This window comes from Drosophila biarmipes, chromosome 3L (assembly GCF_025231255.1).
Source record: "Drosophila biarmipes strain raj3 chromosome 3L, RU_DBia_V1.1, whole genome shotgun sequence".
Taxonomy (NCBI): domain Eukaryota; kingdom Metazoa; phylum Arthropoda; class Insecta; order Diptera; family Drosophilidae; genus Drosophila; species Drosophila biarmipes.
In genome coordinates, this window is record NC_066613.1 from 24518071 (window position 1) to 24539115 (window position 21045).

At 44.4% G+C, this 21045-nt stretch overlaps 3 protein-coding genes across 18 annotated transcripts in view; 2 read left to right on the forward strand and 1 right to left on the reverse strand.

Annotated features, from left to right (window-relative positions):
* Positions 1-15049, forward strand: part of LOC108034501 (supervillin) — a 122961-nt gene extending 107912 nt beyond the window's left edge. For 9 of the 10 annotated variants that reach the window (XM_044095258.2, XM_044095257.2, XM_044095260.2 and 6 more), the window contains 6 exons: positions 10641-10782; positions 10842-11355; positions 11637-11794; positions 11855-13873; positions 13936-14183; positions 14245-15049. In XM_044095258.2, the coding sequence (XP_043951193.1) occupies positions 10641-10782; positions 10842-11355; positions 11637-11794; positions 11855-13873; positions 13936-14183; positions 14245-14484 (3321 nt within the window). In that variant the 3' untranslated portion in view covers positions 14485-15049. Of the gene's footprint in view, positions 1-10162; positions 10380-10640; positions 10783-10841; positions 11356-11636; positions 11795-11854; positions 13874-13935; positions 14184-14244 lie in introns of those variants that run through there. The other variant, XM_017109419.3, reaches the window with a different exon arrangement.
* LOC108034505 (uncharacterized) lies at positions 3632-7882 on the forward strand. Of its 2 annotated transcripts, none has more exons than XM_017109424.3 (2): positions 3632-3846; positions 6184-7882. In XM_017109424.3, exon 2 carries the CDS (start codon positions 6323-6325, stop codon positions 7271-7273), a length of 951 nt encoding a protein of 316 aa, XP_016964913.1. In that variant the 5' UTR covers positions 3632-3846; positions 6184-6322; the 3' UTR covers positions 7274-7882. The 2 variants fall into 2 exon arrangements, with proteins under 2 accessions (XP_016964913.1, XP_016964911.1); XM_017109422.3 differs by lacking the exon at positions 3632-3846 and adding an exon at positions 4943-5587.
* Positions 15050-16917: 1868 nt separating the features above from the next.
* LOC108035398 (purine nucleoside phosphorylase) lies at positions 16918-21045 on the reverse strand. 6 transcript variants are annotated; one of them, XM_017111017.3, is made up of 5 exons: positions 20626-21045; positions 20095-20223; positions 18604-18675; positions 17235-18006; positions 16918-17168 (listed from the first exon to the last, which is right to left on the reverse strand). In XM_017111017.3, the coding sequence occupies exons 1-5, from the start codon at positions 20736-20738 to the stop codon at positions 17082-17084; spliced, it is 1173 nt and encodes a 390-aa protein (XP_016966506.1). In that variant the 5' UTR covers positions 20739-21045; the 3' UTR covers positions 16918-17081. The 6 variants fall into 6 exon arrangements, with proteins under 6 accessions (XP_016966506.1, XP_016966507.1, XP_016966502.1 ...); XM_017111018.3 differs by lacking the exon at positions 18604-18675; XM_017111013.3 differs by lacking the exon at positions 20095-20223 and having other exon boundaries at positions 20626-21044.

The window sequence follows — 21045 nt, forward strand, 5'->3', positions numbered from 1 at the left end:
ATGCGAAAAGCGCAAGTGATACCGATCGCGGAGGGATGCGGGTGCTATCTGTATCTGATGTGTGTGACTTACATCCCACTCGGGGGGAGTGACGTGACGTAATTGGAGTGAGTTCCGCGATAAGGTGTGTGCTGTTTGGACTAGCGTGTATTTTTATTGTGAATAATCCGAATGGCTCATAATGTAAAGGAAGGCCGTTCTTGGCCTACTAAGACCGCATTCGTGTAAATCGGTTCATATCGGTTTATTGGTTGATAAAATCCTACAAGGAATACTCGACTCGAGCACTACCCACCCATACATTTTATAAGTCTTTTACAAAGTAAATGAAAGCGTATGGTTAATCAATAATTTTAGTTCAAGTAACAAAGTGATAGGTAGTGATGTTTACATAAAAGGAAGATTTAATTATTTGGTTTTACCTGCCTAAATATTGGCTCGCATTTTTTCTCTAATGTCTAGTTGTATCTCTTCAGAAAATCTAATTTATTTGTTCTTTATTTACTTGACAAATTGTTCTGAGTATATATATGGTATCCTTTCTTATTTATTTCCAAATAATCACCAAAACCCATTGGCACTTTAATTATTTTCCAGTTTCTTAATTTACTTGTCAAATATGCATTACGTATACGACTCGTATACTACATGAAATTTACGCAGCAAATGCATACTTTCAGGTACAGCGCCACCTAGTGAGTGCGCCAAACGATGGTCTTTGCAAAAAATGCTGCATACTTTCCGGCAGCAGATGCGCCAAGTTTGAAATGCGCAAATGAAAACGAACTTTTTCACAAGTTTTTTATTTGGGGAAGTGCAAGTTTGGCAAGTTTTTGTTTTCACTAACCCATTCAAGAGTTTCGCCTGCCTTTGGCCTATTATTTATGGGCATGGGCACTTTGCGGCTCGCATTAGACGGGCCTTAAAATGCGATTCCGTTCGGACTGTCAATTAGCCGATCCATTCAAAATTGCCGCTTGCTTTTGGCGAGACATGAAGTTTAGTGAACTCTCTCTATTAAACGGTTACTTGTGGTCCATAATTATGCGGGTAGTCTTCGCCCGCCCTCTTCGCGCCTGTCCCTCAAAAGTAATCCCCCAAGTAATCACACTTAATTACTGGGACTCCGCCTCCTTATATGGGCTTATATGGGGAACCTACTCGTCTGTTGGGCGAGAGAAATTGTGAGGAAATCGTGTCGGAGCGATCTTCTGACCCACACACCAAACAAAATGCATATTATATTCCCCACTCTCAGGCCAAATGAGTTTTCAAGTGCTGTCGCGTTTGTTATTGTTACTGTTGCTACAGCTGTTACTGTTTCGGTTTTGGTTCCTATTTTCTTGGATGTTCGGTGCACTGGAAAAAATAGTTGCAACATTCTAGCACTCTAATTTTTAAAATCTTTGTAATTTTAAAATATTTTGTTTTGTTTTGATCAAAATGAGATCTTATTGCGTGCAAAAAGTATCTTAAAGAACATCATATACTATTAGGAATGAAATTTTACTGTGTACGAGATGATAAAACACTGGGACAAGGTCAACGAGCAGAGAAAATTTTAAGACAAGATACATCATCTGGGAGGGAGTGCCCGCTTCCCCTACTATCCACCACCCAAGTTCTACCCCCATTTTCCGCCACACGACACTTGACGACCATTATAGTACAATTTATAAATAATTAAGATGAATTTCTGTTTTCTCTGCTCTGATGGACGCGAGAGACTCGTATTCATGCGCTGTTTGGCAGACATCCCAGGTGGCGTATGCGCAATTAGCCTGCCCAACTCTTTGACGCAGTCCCAGAGCGTGTGTCAAAGCAGAAAGAAATCTGCCGCAATTTAGCACAATTTATCAGGCCACGATCGCAGAAAGCCAACGAGCGCAGCAAATGAAAATGCGCATAATAATGAAGGGCACAGCATCCAGAATCCAGAATCCAGTATCCAGTATCCAGGAGTTTCAGTTCCAACAGGGCAGCTGAAAATATATAGACAGACTAGGGTTTTCTCCTGCCCCTGCCTTCACAGTTTCGAGGCGGCTGCCAACTTCCATTTTGCCATAATTTTCTAAACTTGCCTTGTGGGCTGTGGCAAGAGCCAACATCTGAAAAAGCAACACAAAATGCAGCAAGACACTGGGAAAAAACATTAATCTTAAATACTAATACATTTCAAGGATTTTCAGTGCCTTAAAATAATACTTAAAAAGAGTTCTAAACTTAAAACTATCTTCTAGAAATGTTTAGAAAATATAAATCTTTCTTAAAATATAATTCTTTGCTTTAAGAACTCATATAATCTTAAATCGATTTTTGAATTATTATCTCTCCTTATACTAATTGTATATATTTTTATGATAGTTCTTCTGTCAGATTTTTCCTTAATGGAGCAACAATTACAAAAAGAGTAAATAAAGATGGAAAAAGGAGGCTGGCGAAGGTTGCTTTCGGACTGCTTCTAACTGGCAGAAGTTGTTGCTTTTAGGGGCTATGTTCGTTTGTCTCGGGTCCAAAGCATTTGATCTCTGTCTAGATCTTGAACGTGCTCATCTTCCAGCTGCAGGCCTCGCCTCATGCTGTTGTAAATTGTTTTGTAAATTTGATATACTTGCAGTTTTTGTGGCTCTCCTCTGTCTACTTCATTATCATTGTTGCTGCTGGTTCGCTGTGGCATGGATGTTGCTGGCGTGGCTTGGATGTTGCTGCCGTGCTGTCGATGTTGCTGCTGTGCTTGTTCATTAGTCCATGCCCTCTCAGCAGTGACAACAAGAGCAGAAAATGAAAATAAAAAGGCAGAAAAACAGCAGTAGCCCGGGCTGTTCATAAACTTCTAAAATCAACTGCTGCCCTCTGTTTCCTCCGTTTGTATCTGTATTTATATCTGTATCTGTATCTGGCCGATGTATCTACAAGCTGCAGGAATGCCTGCTTATTGCTGATTACTTTTATTGCTTCTGTGTGTGATTCATTACTTTTCGAGATAAGGTGGCTTGTCGCCTGGTTTCATTGCTCTTGTTCTGGTTCCTCTACCTTTTTCTTAGTTTCTTGCTATTGAATTGAATTTTTAGACAATTACCTCATTGTCTTTCATGCTGTTGAACTTGCATTGGTTTATTTTTAGTCCAACTGAATGCAAGATTTCGCGTTAGGCCTTCTTGGCTGCCAGAGAAGAGTCTGCTGGTGATTCATCAGAATGGGCAGATGTGGACCCAGCCCAAAAATTCCGCTGTCCCTTTTTATGTGCTCACATTCCAGGCACGAAAGAGTACATACGATTTTTGGGTTTGAAGATGATCAGTTTTGGATTTGGGTTGAAAAGACTTTTTAATTTACTGTTAAGAAAGTGTCTTAAGGTCAAGTTACAAAAGGATTACTATCTTGATTTGTTAAAACTTGAATGGCAATTTTTTTCATAATCGCCTAAGTTCCTCCCGTTTTCTGGTATGCCCACAATGATCTTGATTATTACGCTTAGTTTAATTTAAAGGGCCTCCTTAGCTGACGTCTTTGCAGCTCTGTCTTCGTCATCGGAGCTTCCTCTCCGTCGTTCGAAAGACCCGGCTTTTGGAGGAATCCGATACGATCCGCAGTCCCCGACTTCGTCAGCTTGTAAATTTACGATGCAGTATGAATCGCGACTTGGAGGCGAGCGGTTCGCACTTCGCAGCGGCAGTTCGACTTTGATTTTCAAAGCTCTCCATCCGATTCGCCTGACTTTGTTACTCTTTTTTTCATTTTTTTATTAGTATGCATTATTACCCGCTGCCGGTTTCAATTGACATTAAAATTGATAAGCGGCAAACTAAAAATAAGGCTAGAGGCCCGTTGCGAGTTGCATAAAAAGTAATGCGAAGTGGTTTCCTGAGTTGCATAAACTTGGACTGTCGAATGCAGCAGGAAGCGAACGGCGGTGTTTTTATTTATTATTTTAGTTTACCTACCTGCCATTCGCCCGGCTGACTGAACAGAAAAAGTGAAATATGAAATTATGAAAAACGAAATATAAATACCAAAGTGTTTCAAGGCTGGCTATTCCACTTGTGTGTGCACATATAATAATAAAAATAAATAAAAAGCTATACCCACCCACCTGCAAAAAGAAACTTTCTCAAAGTGCGACTGTCAAAATAAAATCTTTGAAATGAAATCTTCGAAGTGACCGCAATCTGCTGGCCATTACAAATCGTGTAGAAACAGAACCAAAAACCCACGCAAGTGGTTCACACATAAGCATTTCACTTTGCTCAGTACAAAGTGTGTTCTGAAATCTTAAAGGCGCATCTGTTTTCACATCTACATGCGCTGCACATGTCTATATTAGATGGGAAAATTTTACAGAAAGATGACACAAATTTCTAAGGGGCGCAAAATCAACAATTAGCAATTAAATCCCATAAATCACAAAGGGGCACCTCAGTTGTTGTTGTTGCTGCTGCTGTTGATCGTGCTGTTCTATATTTGGTTTATTTACCTACGTGAGCTGTTTGCATATGTCGGGGCCTCTGATAAACCAGGCAAATAGTACCCCAGATGATACGCAGACCTCGGTGGAAATGTGGAAACCCCTGCAAATATTTACTTCACTTTTGCCAGAGATAAATAATATAATGCGAGCATGAGCTCTAGTTTGCAAAAGGAAAATTTAAGCTTGCCTCTTGGAGTACTATATAATAAACTACTGGACTGGACCCGATTAAATTCAGTTTCCATTGAACAATGAAATTATGATCCGTAATGAGAAATGATTTTATCTCGATTATTAGTAAACCATGGGAGAATCATTGAAGATTTATTGTTCATAATGAAATTATTTATTAATTTAATGCTATTTGAATAATACGATCACGGGAAATTGTGGTTTTATTATAGTAAGCAACGCATTTCTTTCAATTTTAAGGTAAAACCCTTAAACCTTGAGTCAAAAAAGATACAATTCAACTATCTTTTTATCTATTAGAACTCTAAAATTGGTATCCAATAAGAAACCCTGCAAGGGTTAAGATGATTTTGCACTGCGCTGAAAGAACTTCTTTGAAATGAAAGTTGCCCATCTGCTGGCTCCCTCGCACCCGCACGTTCTTATCAGACACAACAAAGTGCTTGACCCAAGAGACCCAACCAGAGCAACAACAACAAGAGCGCAGCAGCATCAGCCGATTGCCAAACAGAATTCTGCGCAAGTGCAGCAGGCGGCTGCCCAGAAGAGCGAGCGAGCCAGCAAACCCAACGAAGGAGAGGGCTCCGCGATTCCAACAAGAGAGAGAGGCGAAGCGACGCGCGCAGCCTTCGTTGGGTTTTTGGGGAGCACTGTCGTCGAGTTTCGCGTCGGCATCTACGTCGAGTTTAAAACGAGGAGCCGAGGAGAAAAGAACGACCGCGAGGCGCAACGGAATACAAAAAGCGCCGAAGAAACGCAAGAATCCAATCCGCAACCGCTCACGGAAAATAAAACAAACTGCAACAAATATCGGATGTCGCGCCGAGATAAAAATACGCACTAATGATATATTGGCAAAATAAATATAAATATTAATGCGGGCTGCAGCGCAAGGTGCAAAGCGCAGAGGACACCACTTCGAGGAAGGTGTGTGGGTGCGGTGGGGATTCTAATCCTTAAAAAATATGAATAAATGTGAAACTTGAATTTTGAGCTGCAATGCTTTGGTTCTTAAATCTGTATATTCAAAAATGTTTAAATAACTGAACTACGAACTTATAAAAATCACTTTCTAAATAATTTTTAAATAAGTTAAATTATGAATAAGAAAGAAAAAGCATTGGAAACTCAAATCAAGCTTCAGTAAACATTTTAAAAAGTGATCTTATCCAAAAACATAAAAGTGCTAATAAAGACAGTTCTTCAAAAACTATTAAATAAAATAATATAAAATAATATAAATAAATATGATAATTATATCATATAAACTGAAAAAAATTAAAAATAAATTGTAAAACTCTTACAAAAATCATATAATAAAGTTAATAAATTAAAAAAAACCTTTATAATAAAAACGGAAACTAAGAAAACGAACAAAGAAAACACCGCAGTCACGGAAGACATTGCTAAATAAATAAGAGCCCGCAGTAAATATTTTGCAATGTGTTCCGTTCTGCCGCAAAGTGAACGCCAGCCATAAAAACAAATAAAGTATTCCATTATTTAACCAATCCCCTTTGTAGAGTGATGTGATGTCATAATAAAACTTTGCCCTTATCGACATTGCAAAAACGATATCAGCGGAAAAGCGAGGTAAAAGTTAATCAATACCCGCCAACGAATCGAAAATCAAATTGCCATTTGTGATAACCACGAGCGAGCATGACGGAGTACACGGATTACCTGGAAGCCGCCTGGGAGTATGCGGAGTGGCTGCCCTACCTGCTGGTCACCTACGTGGTGGTCACCCTGCTGCCCAAGTCGCTGGTGCGGATGAAGCGCTTCGCGGATGCGGATTACGAGGCGAACAGGAACAAGTACCATCGCTGCTACGGCCCGGAGCTGTGCTGCCATGTCCTGGCCCAGGATCAGGCGGCCGCCAAGGCGAAGCAGAAGGCCAGGAAACCGGTGACCCGGGTCTATCCCAAGCGCCAGCAGGTGGCGCCCAAGGCGGAGCTACCCCCTCCGAGTCCAGCGCCCGTGAAGCGCAGCAATGTGACCAAGATTGCCAGGATGTTCGAGACGGGCACCACGCGCCAGGTGAACCGGGTGGCACCGGTGACCCTGCCCGAGATCAGGATGTTCGGCGCCAGCGATGAGTCCCGGGAGTCCACGCCCTGCGCCTCGCGCAAGACCAGCATTGCCAGCCAGCTCTCTGCCCAGCTGCAGCACATTGAGCAGACGATGCATCTGTGGCAGGAACTGGAGGAGGAGCCCTCGAAGAAGTCCTCCGCCGCGCACAGCGACTGGGAGCCCATGGCAGTGCCCGTTCCCAGACGCACCCGTGGCACCTCGGCCACGCCCTCGACAGCCTCGCCCCTGTCCAGTTCCCCGGAGCCGGAGCACTCCAGCTCGCCGGTGCGCCTGAGGAAGCCTCCCTCCCTGTGCCTGCAGACCAGCATGGAGGACATCTTCCAGGTGATCGCCCGGAGTGCCGAGGAGCCGGCGGACTGCCCCGATTGCCACTGTCTCTCGCCGGTGACCAGCATCGATGACATACTCTCGGAGCGGAGGTTCTCCCGGCCCCTGTCCGCCTACTCCATCACCGATCTGCTGGCCGAGGAGCAGGCCTCCTGTGTGGAGGAGACCACCTACATCAACGAAACCAGATGAGCATCATCTGGGGGTAGAAGCGCCATTCTATAGTGCCATCCATCCTCCCGCAGGGTCAGATGGAATCCTCTCTGGAGCCTTGCCACGCCTCAAGTTTCCTATAGAAGCCTTCCCCTCCCGCGCTTTGTTTGTTTAATCGATGAAACTTAAGCAAATCAAAGTAGCAACTCGGCAATCGAAGCCTGTACTTAGTATAAACCCTTGTATAAACGTTTTGTACTGTCTGAAAACCCAAAACTGTAATTGCGAATTACTAAATCTCAATGTAAGAGAACAGTACTGCTAAACTAATGTCGCTGATTGTACGTATTAACTTATGCATAAACATGAATTTCTATGGTAGTATTACTTATCGTTAAATGTACTATATGTTATGAATAAAAACTGTATCAAATGCAGCTCGCACCTAATAATATTCGTAGTAAAGAGAAAATGCACAGCTGCTAGAAGCATTTCGAAAGCGAATTTTAAATAAACGTATATTGTATCTACTATTTGCACTTTTACCTCGACACAGCTGCTGGCTAATTTATCTGGCAGATTGGCAAGTCCTCAGCCAGCGGAGCGAACACACAATTTGTCAAATAAATTGAGGCAAATCAAAATGTTGAGGCGAGGATCATTAATTATAAATTGGGAGATGGGAAAGGTTTTGACCACAAAATGATTGTGATGTGAGGTAATTTCGTTGCTGCGGCTTTTGATTGATTGAAGGCACTGAAGCGGATTTATAACATCCAGGGGATGTTGTATCTCGAAGATAGCCCACGGTGAAAGGTCTCTCTGGGGAGTGGAAGATGAGATCTGAGTGCCCTGGACCATTGAACCTTGCTCGCTGCAACAAGTGGCCACTGCAATAACTACAATAAGAAAGCATAATAAATCCGCAGCTGGCGACCTTATCAAGCCCATTCGGCGCTTCTCTTGAGGCCGCACCCATGGAAGCACAGATAAAGCAGTTCCGGGGAAAATTTCCACTTTATTTATCCACCATTGAGCTGCGAAATTAGCCAGATGCCCACGCATTCCGCACTTGATCTTGAACCCCAGCGAAATAACCAATAATGGCAGCCTTAACCTGGCCTAATTGGATTCGATTCGCTTTGGTTCGGTTTAGTCTCACCGGTTGCCAAATTTCCACCCAAAAATGAAAAATACATGTTCATATGCTAATTTTAACATTTTCTGTAGTTTCAAAATTCGAATATATGTGCCGGCCAAAAGCAAATGTCAATAGAGCGACGCAAAAAGGCAAATAACACAGGCAGGCAGCCCAACAAAAGCCAATAAAATATTGTAAATTGCCATTTATTGGCTGGGATTCTGTGGCGTCACACCTCTGGGCTGATGTGGTTATGACACTTTTTCGGCTCTCCTCCAGCGGAAGAATTCTACCTCACATCATCGGTTAATCAATTGGCTGTCGCTCTTTGTTTGCCTTGTTCATTAGCCGCCTGCTTTTACCCAGTTTTGATGTGTGATGTGTGTTTTATCAATTTATTTATGGGATTCGGATGACTCACGCCGAGAGGCTCGTGTTCATTGATAGGTGACTTTATGACACACGCTGAAATTCAAGAGAAATACGAAGAGAGTTGCAGGGTCCTCAAGGTGGGCTACTAGTGCTCGAGTGCGGTGCTCTAAATTATCATAATCAAAGCCAGTAGGGAATTACCCATATTATGAATGATTTAAGAAAGGGTTTCTGAAATGGGGTCGAAGTCGGGCGAACATTCCTAAACATTTCATAATCATATCAAACATAAACAAAAATTCCTTTACATTGCATTACCACATCAAACATAATTTTAACGACATCAAACAAGATAAGCTGATTATGAACTTCACCCCAAGACACTGTTTGGGTCAGATAAGATGGGTTCGTAATATAGTATCTCCTTATCGATATTCCAGTCGCGCCATAACTTATGCTGATGCCCATGTAAACACATGAATTAAGGTTTTGCCTTGCACTGACAGTTTATAAACTACAGGAATGTAAACAAATCGAAATAAACACTTATTCCCATATCGGTAGCTATTCTTATCTTTCCGCGAAACTGAGAGAGAAACACCTTGAGAAAAAATGCATATATAATGGGATAAGAAGATTGTTGACTTAAATCTACTGGGTTAAACAGGGAGAGATTGAGATAAACACAGAAAGCAACGCAAATATTCCAACTGCATTAAAATATTATTTTGGATTTAATTATTGTATCTTAAAGATAGCCTACGGAAGAAAGGCATTCAAATATCATTTAAGATTCATTTAATATTTTCGTAAATTATCAAAAAAGACTAAACATATTTTTTTAACGATCCTAAACTGTTATGCCTAAAATTCTTTTAATAGATATATATTTATGAATATTTTTTTATTCACATTTAATTATTAAGTAATAAAATTGCTCGTCCGTTGTTCATTAAAATCTAAAATGTTACATTTTGTCTAAAGTTTTTTAAGTAGATCTCTTTTGTAAAAATTCTTCAGCATTTTTTGGTTAATTTGCTTTTATTATTTGAATTCCGCTTATTGTAATTTGAAGTTTTTAAGGTTAATTTTATTATTTTCTCATTATCCTTTAAAATGGATAACTAGCTTACATTTTTTACGTTTAAAGAGAGTATAGGGTTTAAATTTGGGATTCAGGGACTCCTACTTTTAACTGAACTCCAACTATTTCTTCGACTTGGCTAGAAGAGCTCTAGTTCCTCCGCCTTGACAGGTTAATTTAGCCTGCTATTTCGCAGTGCAGCCCTATCTAATCGCATGGCTCGCACTGTCTCCCGCATGGGCTCTCCAGCTGGCGGGTCTAGAGCTCTAGAGCTTCGCCGAAGGTGCGCAATTAGCCAGGCGGCGATTGGCAGTCGCCGGATTGGCATTGTGCGGGCTGGCAGCAGAGCGAACCCCACTCGAGGCGAGTTCCTACGTCTGCTCACTTGCTCATCCATCGCGGGTCACTAATGGAGCGTACCTGGCTTTAGAGACCTTCGGATTTATAGGTGTGCCACAGGGAAATGCGTCGCAGCAGCTGGAAAATCAGTATTCGCTAATAATAAACAAACAAGCTGTTAAATCGCCGGCATGGAAAAAGTAAAACTGGTAAAAGCAAGCTCTTTCCCTTCCCCTCCTTTCCTCAGCTCAAAACTGTTGACAAACAGAAGCGCTGCGGTGAGGTGACTCATCTGAATTGGGAACAACCCGGCCGATAAGGCCGTGAGATGGCTGACCATATATTCGGGGCCATTAAAATATTGTTAATTTCTTTATAAACGCGCTCATACTTGGGGCTTAGAGCGTGGGCGGTCTTAAGTTTTTGGAAAGTGAACGTAATCACGATCTCGTCTAACTCTTGTGTTTCAGGAATCGCTATCTCTGGCCCACTCGCTGTCGGACAAGCCACTGCCCCCATCACCCTTGATACCCACCAGCTTGGAGGGCGGCAAGGTCTCGGATCGCTTGAGCAAACTCAAGTGCAACTCGGAGAACTGGAAGCAGCGCATCGGTGAGTAATGTGTCCCAGTAATCCATGAGCTCTCGTAACTAGTATTATTCATTGCGCAGAACAAACCGATGCCAAGAAGTTCACAGTCGCCGGCCGACTGCAAAAGAAGGCCCAGTCCCCCGTGGAGCTTCAGTTCGAGCGCTCCGCCAATGATGCGGCCAAGAAGTGCCCCATGCTGGAGGTGCGCAGCGCCAACCAGCCGCAGCTGGGTCTGGCCAAGAGCCCCTCCATGATGGTCACCTCCAGTGCGAACAGAACCAGCAGCACCACCAACAAGCCTACCCTCCGCAGCCTGAGTGTGAATCCCGAGGAGGAGGTGCCCAACTTGAGTCGCTCCAACAGCAGCAGCTCGGAATCGGACGGCGATCGCAGCTCCCCGCAGAATGCCAAGCAGAACAAGGAGCTGGCCAACAATAAGAGTGCCGCCGCTCCCACCAATGTGGGCGCCAGGATTCAGGTGCCCCGCCTGGACGACCAGGAGACCTTCGAGAACTTCTTCGCCTCGAAGCCGAAGAAGGAGGAGAACGTGGAGCTGGAGATCAGCGCCTTCGATGACATCAAGCCCACAGAGCGGTGAGTTCATTTTCCAGAAAAAAGATTATTTAAAATGCCGGTTAACTTCAGGTTAAGCAATAAAATAGCTTCACTATTAGGAAATTTACTGACTACTTTCAATTTTTAAATGTTTTTCTACTAAAAGTAATAGTAGTATAAAAGTAGCATTAGTAGTATTAAAAGTTATAACATTTAATAAGAAATATTCTAAACCACAATAAAATAGTAGTAAGTAGCATACATAAGTAGCCAAATACAATGAATTGAAAATTCTAAACAAAATTTACCCTTTAACACAGTTTGGTGAGCAAGCGCCACGTGCAGGGTCCCAAGGGACGACGCGCCGCACGCAATCCTCTCAAGAGTTTGGCCGCTCGTGAGGACATTAGTTCGGAGTACACGGAAATGAGGACTGGCATAGCTGAGCGGGAACTGCGACGCCTCAAGCTGGAGTCATGTGAGTTAGACCATCCCTGCGTTAAATTAAAGACCCAACTAAAATTAATTTTTTCCACAGATGGCCATAATGCCAATCTGGCTGCCGAGGCCATTGCCGGCCTGGCCTCCATTGAGGACTTCAAGTCGGTGGCCCTGCGCTCCTCGTCGATTCCCCTGCAGCAGATGTGGCTGCCCCACAAGCCGGTGATGCTGCTCCATGTCAAGGGACGCACCCATGTGCAAACCCGATTGGTGGATCCCGTGCACACCTCCCTGAATCGCGGTGATTGCTTCATCCTGGTCGCCGGATCACAGCTATTCCGCTACGTTGGATCCTTTGCCAACGTCATTGAGATCTCGCGCAGCAAGAAGATTTGCGCTGCCATTGTGGAGAACAAGGATCTGGGATGCACTGCCACCCAGGAGGTCATTCTCACAGATGGCAAGTACTTGAAGGAGCGGCAGTGGCGTCAGTTTTGGCAGCTTTTGGGCAAGAAGGAGGATGACTCATCGGAGATAGCCGAGTGCGGTCATGCGGACGAAGATGATGTGTTCGAGAGCAGTCTGATTGAGACCAACAAGATTTACGAGTACCAGGATGAGGCTCTCATTCCGATGGATAAGTTCTGGGGCTGCATCCCTAAAGTGGACATGTTGGACACCCGAAAGGTCTTGGTCTTCGACTTTGGCAGCGAGCTGTATGTGTGGAATGGCAAGAACGCCCCTTCGGATGCCAAGCGTGCTGCCATGAGATTGGCTCAGGAACACTTTGGTGCTGAGGATTCGGCGGACTATGCCGAATGCTATTTGAACCCGCTGAACTACGTTTCCATTGTGGGTCGCCGTGAGAACGCCAAGTATGCCAAGAGGACGGCGCAACGGCCTGAGTGGTGTGTTCTCGGCAAGATCACCCAGAACATGGAGACGGTGCTGTTCAAGGAGAAGTTCAGCGACTGGCCAGAGCTGGAGCGCGAGGATCTTGAAAAGGACTACCTGTCGAATGGGGTCCATGTGGTGCGCGCCCTGAACGGAACCGCCTTGCACAAGGGAGAACCCTACCAGGAGCCGAATCTGGTGCTGGAGCAGGCCAATCTGGGTCGCGGCAATTTCTACTATGACACCGATACCATGCGGCACTTTGATGTGATCACCAAGTCCACGGACAAGTGGCAGATCCACGAGTTTAACTTCGATTCGGCCAATAACCGCGAGGACTACGGTCACTTCTACTCGGCGGAGAGCTACATAGTGCGCTGGATCTACCAAATTTCGGTAACGGTTCGCGAACTCAGTGGCAAGGTATCGAACAGGAGCACGGTGGGTCGCGACAGGTGCGTATACTTCACCTGGCAGGGCCAGGACTCCAGTGCCAACGAGAAGGGTGCAGCTGCCCTGCTCACCGTGGAGTTGGACAAGGAGAAGGGCGCCCAGATGCGAGTTTCCCAGGGCGATGAGTGCACAGCCTTTGTGCGCCTGTTCCGACAGATGTGGCAGCATCGTGGCCGCAAGGAGCAGTGTCTGGAGAGGCGTAACCAGTGGAGACTCTACCAGCTGCAGGGTAACGTCAGCGAGGAAACCCTCCTCAAGGAAGTCGACTGCAAGTCCAGTCAGCTGCGTTCCCGCAGCTCCATGCTGTTGATCCATGGCAGTCAAGGAGATGTAATTGTCTGGCACGGAGCGAAGAGTGCTCCTCACACTCGCACTGTGGCCTTGGAGGCTGCCCGGGAACTGATCAAGGTGGTGCCCAAGGATCTCTTCAGCAGCGAAACTGCCAGCCTAATGGAAATGGAGGAGGGTTCCGAGGACGAGGAGTGCAAGAAGGCCTTGGGATTAAAGGAGCCAAGGGATGACTACGACAGCCTGCTGAAGGCCACCAAGTCGTTTGATTATCAAGTAAGGATCTTCAACTTCTCCAGCACTCAAGGGGTCTTCAAGGCCGTGGAACTGAGCGACCCCCTGCGCTGTCAGGACCTGCACAGTCCGTATCCCTTCAGTCAGGCTCAGCTGTACAATGCCAGGCAGCCGACGATCTTTTTGCTGGACGATGGCGACGAGCTGTGGCTCTGGATGGGATGGTGGCCCCTAGAGGACGTGAAGAGTAAGTACTCTAAAGATCGAGATGGAATAGGTATGAGAAATATTTGTTTATCTTATTTATAGTTACCACCGATGAGCGTAGCAGTCCCACCAACGACAACCGGGCTGGAGTAAATCGCTGGATCTCAGAGCGACGCGCTGCCCTCGAGACAGCCGTCGACTATTGGCGTGCCAAGCACGGCGAGAACGACAAGGAGCCCTTCCATGGCATCAAGGGTCAGGTGGTGTGGGCAGGCCTGGAGCCACTGGCCTTCAAGGCACTCTTTCCCGACTGGACGGAGCGTCCGGATGTGAGGGAGATCAACGAAGATGTGCGTGGCTGCAACCCATAAAAAGTACATCCTTATTATATAATTTTTTATTTCCCTGCAGGATGGACGAACTGATGCTTCCGTAACCATCGGCACAATGCTGGCACAAATGACACAGACCGAGTATCCGCTGGAGGTCCTTAAAGCACGTCCCCTGCCCGAGGGAGTGGAGCCCACGCGGCTGGAGGTCTACCTGAATGCAGAGGACTTCCGGACGGCACTGGGCTGCAGCCGGGCGGAATTCGAGCAGCTGCCCATCTGGAAACAGACCAAGCTGAAGAAGGAGCGTGGGCTGTTCTAGGAGAGAGGCACAATGCAAACTTATAGACTTGAACACAATCACAAAACACAAACCAATCACTTTTCTAAGCACTTTTTGTAGGCGGCGATGCTTTTGCAGCGGACACAGACAGATCTGAACTATCGTATTCTATAGGCCTATATAGTATAGCATATACACACGTGCGCATATCCCCATGTACTCTCTATTTTACACATATTACATAGCCTTTAAATATGTAACGACTATTATACAAGTGCACGATGCCAGGCAATAAATTTCAACTCGCTTCATTCGATAGCTTTTCGGAGTTTGAAGTTCTTCGATTTTACCTGTACATAATATTAAGTTGAGTTGTTTACCACTATTTTATTTGATATTTCATCGATTTAACAAAATTGCATTTGTTCAATCTCTGCAAGCACCAAAAAAAAAAACAACGAGTCCTATCGATTTATCATTGTTTTCAATTCGAAATCATTTTGTTAGCTTTATTTTCCTAATTTTATAACTATGTATTTGTGTTTTTTATTATGTTTAAAACTATTGCGTATATTTAATTTGTATTAAATAACATTTTATTGTATTTGATTTTGTATTACTTACTTTGGGATACAAATGGGGGTGGGATTTCGCTGCCACAACCATTTATTTTTGCGATATTCAGTTTTTCATAAGGGGTAACATCATCATTTTTTGCAAAAAAGGGCCAAAAATTAAGTTTTCCAGATTTGAATGCCAATCGATCTGGAATTTCATTACGAGTTCAGCAAGGTATGGCATTCCATGTTTTGAGCCTTACTTTTGTTGTTTCGGCCAAAAAACTACATCTTTTTGGGCCCAAAAGTGTATTTTCGGTTTTAAGCAAAAATCTGCGTTTTTCGTTGCGTTTTTTCGCTGTAACTTGGCCAAAACTGGACTCACGTCAAAAAGACGAACCTCTACGGACAGCTAGCAAGCTAAGTAATCGATACCCATCACTTGCCGGGTGATTAGGAGAAATTAAAATTTTCACAAATTTTCAGTTTTTCATAAGGGGTAACATCATCATTTTTTGCAAAAAAGGGCCAAAAATTAAGTTTTCCAGATTTGAATGCCAATCGATCGGGAATTTCATTACGAGTTCAGCAAGGTATGGCATTCCATGTTTTGAGCCTTACTTTTGTTGTTTCGGCCAAAAAACTACATCTTTTTGGGCCCAAAAGTGTATTTTCGGTTTTAAGCAAAAATCTCCGTTTTTCGTTGCGTTTTTTCGCTGTAACTTGGCCAAAACTGGTCTCACATCTAAAAGACGCACTGATATAGAGAGCTAACAAGCTAAGTAATGGATACCCACCACTTTCCGGGTGATTAGGAGAAATTAAAATTTTCACAAATTTTCAGTTTTTCATAAGGGGTAACATCATCATTTTTTGTAAAAAAGGGCCAAAAATTAAGTTTTCCAGATTTGAATGCCAATCGATCGGGAATTTCATTACGAGTTCAGCAAGGTATGGCATTCCATGTTTTGAGCCTTACTTTTGTTGTTTCGGCCAAAAAACTACATCTTTTTGGGCCCAAAAGTGTATTTTCGGTTTTAAGCAAAAATCTCCGTTTTTCGTTTCGTTTTTTCGCTGTAACTTGGTCAAAACTGGTCCCACATCAAAATGACGCACCTCTACGGAAAGCTAACAAGCTAAGTAATCGATACCCACCACTTTCCGGGTGATTAGGAGAAATTAAAATTTTCACAAATTTTCAGTTTTTCATAAGGGGTAACATCATCATTTTTTGCGAAAATCGGCCAAAAATTAAGTTTTCCAGATTTAAATGCCAATCGATCGGGAATTTCATTACGAGTTCAGCAAGGTATGGCATTCCATGTTTTGAGCCTTACTTTTGTTGTTTCGGCCAAAAAACTACATCTTTTTGGGCCCAAAAGTGTATTTTCGGTTTTAAGCAAAAATCTCCGTTTTTCGTTTCGTTTTTTCGCTGTAACTTGGTCAAAACTGGTCCCACATCAAAATGACGCACCTCTACGGAAAGCTAACAAGCTAAGTAATCGATACCCACCACTTTCCGGGTGATTAGGAGAAATTAAAATTTTCACAAATTTTCAGTTTTTCATAAGGGGTAACATCATCATTTTTTGCGAAAATCGGCCAAAAATTAAGTTTTCCAGATTTAAATGCCAATCGATCGGGAATTTCATTACGAGTTCAGCAAGGTATGGCACTCCGTAATTGGAGGTTTACTTTTGCTGTTTTTTAAAATTTTGTTAAGATATTTGACTTTTCTGTGCCATATGTTGAGCATCACTGATGGTTAATCATTGTTAACATTTCTTTTCCATCCCAAAAAGTATGCTAACTTTTTGGTAAAATATAATGCTGTTTCGGCCCAAAAGTATGCTACTAAAGTGCAGGATTTTTCGAACATTGAAATTAAATTCAAACCCGATTTTAGAGCAAAGAGTTGAGTGAGATATTTCTAGTTTATTTTACATAATTTAGTTAAACTACTCCCTAGGCTTATACTGTAACTTTTGGGACAATCCGTGTCATGTGAGTCTTAGAGGCGAGTCTAGTGAATTTACTAATGTTAAATTTAGAATCCAACGCTATTTCCTCGGTCGCTGCCTAAGCGGATGACATGTGGATTTCCCGGACCAGTCGGGCCACCAGCTCGCAGCAGGCCTTCTGCCGGTTCTTGGCCACAGCCATGACCTGGAGAAGGAGTACACCAATGAGTTTTTTACTCCAATAAAGATACGAATAAGAGGGGAAACCTACCTCCTCGTGGTTGGCCTCCTCATCCTTCTTATCGCTGTACTCGGTGGCGCACTTATTCGTGATCAGGCTGAAGGCGAACACCTTCATGTCGCAGTGCCGGGCGGTGATGACCTCGTGGACGGTGGACATGCCCACCGCATCCACGCCCATCATGCGCAGTGCCTTCAGTTCGGCGATGGTCTCGTAGTTGGGACCGCCCAGGCAGGAGTATACGCCCACATGGATGTTCGACTCGATGCCCATGGCCTTGCCGATCTCGATGGCCTTGTTGATCAGCTCCTTGTTGTACGAGTTAACCAAGGCGGGGAATCGGGGTCCGAAGCGCGGGTCATTGGGTCCCTGGAGCGGGGAGTTGCCGGCGAAGCCCAGCATGTTGACATGGTCGTGCATCAGCATGATGTCGCCCACCGCGAATCGCGGATTGATGCCGCCCGCCGCATTCGTGGCGAACAGGTACTCCACCCCGCACAGCTTCATCACGCGCACCGGCATCGAGCACTTGGCCAGCGGGTAGCCCTCGTAGAAGTGGAACCTTCCCTGCATCGCCATCACGGTGGCGCCCTCGAGGGTGCCGACCACCAGTCGTCCGGCATGGCCCTCCACTGTGGACACCGGGAAGTTGGGGATCTTCTCGTACTCGAAGATCTTCGGGTCCTGGATGATGTCGGCCAGCGAGCCGAGCCCAGAGCCGCAAATGATCCCGATCTTGGGGCGCATGCCGGAGCCCTTGGTAATGAAGTCGGCGATCTCCTCGATGACCTCATAGGGATACCTACAGGAATTCGGATCAGGAATTAGATATGTCTCTCGTTTATAATGTTTTAGACAAAAATATTGTTCTACAATGGAAATAATAAACGAGTGGACTGATATCTGATATCACAGTCTGATTGTCAAGACGGTAAACGATGTACTGAAAAAATGGAGCTCCCAGGGGAACACAATAAGACACAGGTACCAATTGATGAAATTCCCATAGGGAACATAAATAGATATAGAAACCAATCAAAATTTTATCAGAACAAATAAGTTAAATGATAATAAAACAATAGGATAACAAGGCGAAAAACAAGTGTGAGCAGTGAAACCTCTGCGGTATGAGACGACTCTTCTTCGAGATAGATTTAATGAATATATATGGAATATAACACTGTTTAAAATGGGAATAAAGGACACATTAAAAACAAAAATATAAAAAAGATTCACAGAGACAGAAGTCAAATTTTAGAACAAGGAAGTCTTCGAAGAACTGATCAGCCTTCGTTGAGATCCTCATTGGATTATTTTCACTGCCAATCACATAGATTATGGATTATGGAAACAATTAGGTATTTGGTAAACTCGATGAAGATTGAATTGGTCTACAAACGTGTCTTCGTTGAGGACCCGCAAGGCCCTTAACTCTTCGGGCGTTAGCTCGCATTGGATTTTTCCATTTCCGCTGCAATTGGGGGAAAAAAGTGTTTTGCTAAGTAGGTTACCAAAAGTTTTACGATAAACAGATATGAAGCTGAAATAAATGTCAACAAAACACCGAGATAAGGACCCCCTCGTATCATACGGTTCAAGAATGTGGCAAAAGTGCCGCGGCCATTTATCTCGCTTGCTATTAACGAGCTGGTTGAAACCGGCAATTAAGTTCTATTGTGGCCATAAAGAATCCAGGTGGTTCGAGGCTGAACTGCTCGAACTTGTTACCACAACTGAACTCATGACCCCCCACGTGCTTGTTTTCGGATCAGTTCGTAATAGTTGATAAGCCTCGGACGACGTTGATGATGCCGTGTATTATCAATATTACACGGGACAAGACAATAACAAGCCTCTATAGAGAAAACATAAAGTGCGTCATTAAGACGGGAGCCCATAATCACGCATAACTTACACTAATTGGGAGCATTTACCATAATCCCAATCCCTTCAACGAATTGATTATTCGGTAGCCAGTAATTTATGGAAATTCGATCTGAACACGCGACGCGGCATTTTCGCCGCTTCATCAATATTCAGCACTCCGGCGCTGTTTCCATCGAATCAGAAAACAAGTTTCGAAACTAATCAAAGCGGCAACACGTTTTAGTTGCGTTCTTTATCGAACCAATTGCCAATTACCCGTATCTGCGGTGGAGATAACGAGCCGAAGGCCTATGTCAAGATCAGGGAACACACCCGCTCGGCGCAGCCAATCAACGGTGGACGATTCCCCCCAGCTAACTGGGCCAATAAACACTTACAATCTTGGCTTGTAATCAGCAAAAAGTTTGGTACACAACAAAAAATAGAATAAAGATCGTTAAATGTGACTGAACAAATTTATACTGTATAGTTTAAAGGGAAAAACATGAATATCTTTAAAATATAGGTTCGAAAACAGAGCTATTTACTTCCTAGTATATTATTTTCTGTCTACTAAACGGGAACGAACCCCAGCCAGGCCGAACCACTCCATATAATCGTATGCAGATTAAAGATCATTCTAATGACTTGCGAGAGTCGAATGACGAAAATTGATAAGCCTGGAATACTGGAATGCCTTAATTTAAATTCAAGAGATCTAAGTTGAGCTCGGTTCCTGATAGCGGAAAGATCAAGGACAGGGTCTAGCTCTATAAATTGAATTTCGACTTGGGCTGGCTTGCGACAGTAAACAGAGAACGCAACTTACAGCTGACTGTCGGGGGTGACAATGGTGTGCAGCCGCCTGGAAGGATCGTTGATGGCGCTTTTGGTGCCGGCCTTGCCCCTGGGATTCGAGCAGCAGTCGGTGTTGCACATTTTGAAAGTCAGGAAATATAGTTTTTTGGGTACCGAACGAGTAAAACGAACTGACAGAAGGGGCAGGGGCTGTGTATCAACTTACAGCAGGCTCTGTGGAGTGGGTATGATCTTTTCGCCGTTCAGACTGCCCGCCTTGGCGCCCTTCTTGTCCGTACAGGTGTTGCCTCGATTGGAGCCCCCCGGTCCGGAGCAACAGTCGCGGGAGCACATTCTGCGGATTGGCGAGAGTTCTTGGGCCCCAAATGGCACACTAGGCAGCGAATTTTATATCGAAACTTGGCTTTCCTCTAGGCCCGAGTGTGTTTTCTAAGTGACTGAACGACGCCTGTCGTTGGGAGAAGCTACTGGCAAGGCCTACTGGCTGGCCAAGGCCATATCGATTTGGCCCCCTACTAAAAGCGGGTCAGAGCAGGCGAAGGAAGGAGAGAGGCGTGCAGAGGGACAGCTGGCGCAGTGGGGTTAAGGCGAGACCATAAAGCATTATTGAAAGCCAAGCACTCTCTATTGGAAGTTTCAATTAAAGCAGATTGTACTTAACGAGCCCCTGGCGTGAGGCGCTCCCATTTAATAGAGCCCCTTTATAGGTCCTTAACTGCCAACTCCCCGCACTTACGTGGGATTCTCCTGGGCTGTGTAGTCCGCCGCCTTGTGGCCGTTGCTGTGTCCATTGCTGCTTCCGTTGGTCTTGGCTGTGCCATTGCCATTGGCCACCTCGTAACCCGTCATTGTTGAAGTCGCCGTGGAGCTGGAGATGCGCTTCTGCCCAATCGAAATACACTGCAATTATATAATCGCCGGAGCCTCGCTTCTTCTGGTTATGCAAATGCAACTTTCTCGCGAACTTTTATGAAATATGCCAAACTAGACTGTGGCAGCGAATCAAAACTAATTTAGAAATCTGCACTGGAATTTCCTTTGTAGTCTCGTTACGTTTCACAAATGTTGTTTCATAGGACCGTATGGGGTGCTATGTGAGGTGTTTCTTCTGAGCGTTTGCTGCCCGCTCGACCGCTGATTGTAAAATGAACGCCGC

What these genes read in the sequence shown, in the direction of transcription:
- LOC108034505 (XM_017109424.3), top strand. Translation starts at nt 6,323, where the DNA reads ATGACGGAGTACACGGATTACCTGGAAGCCGCCTGGGAGTATGCGGAG.
- LOC108035398 (XM_017111017.3), bottom strand. Translation starts at nt 20,738, where the DNA reads ATGACGGGTTACGAGGTGGCCAATGGCAATGGCACAGCCAAGACCAAC. An exon ending in ACAGCCCAGGAGAATCCCAC is followed by an intron (nt 20,224 to 20,625) that starts GTAAGTGCGGGG and finishes GCCAATCCGCAG; the next exon opens with AATGTGCTCCCGCGACTGTT. An exon ending in AGGAGGCCAACCACGAGGAG is followed by an intron (nt 17,169 to 17,234) that starts GTAGGTTTCCCC and finishes CTCCTTCTCCAG; the next exon opens with GTCATGGCTGTGGCCAAGAA.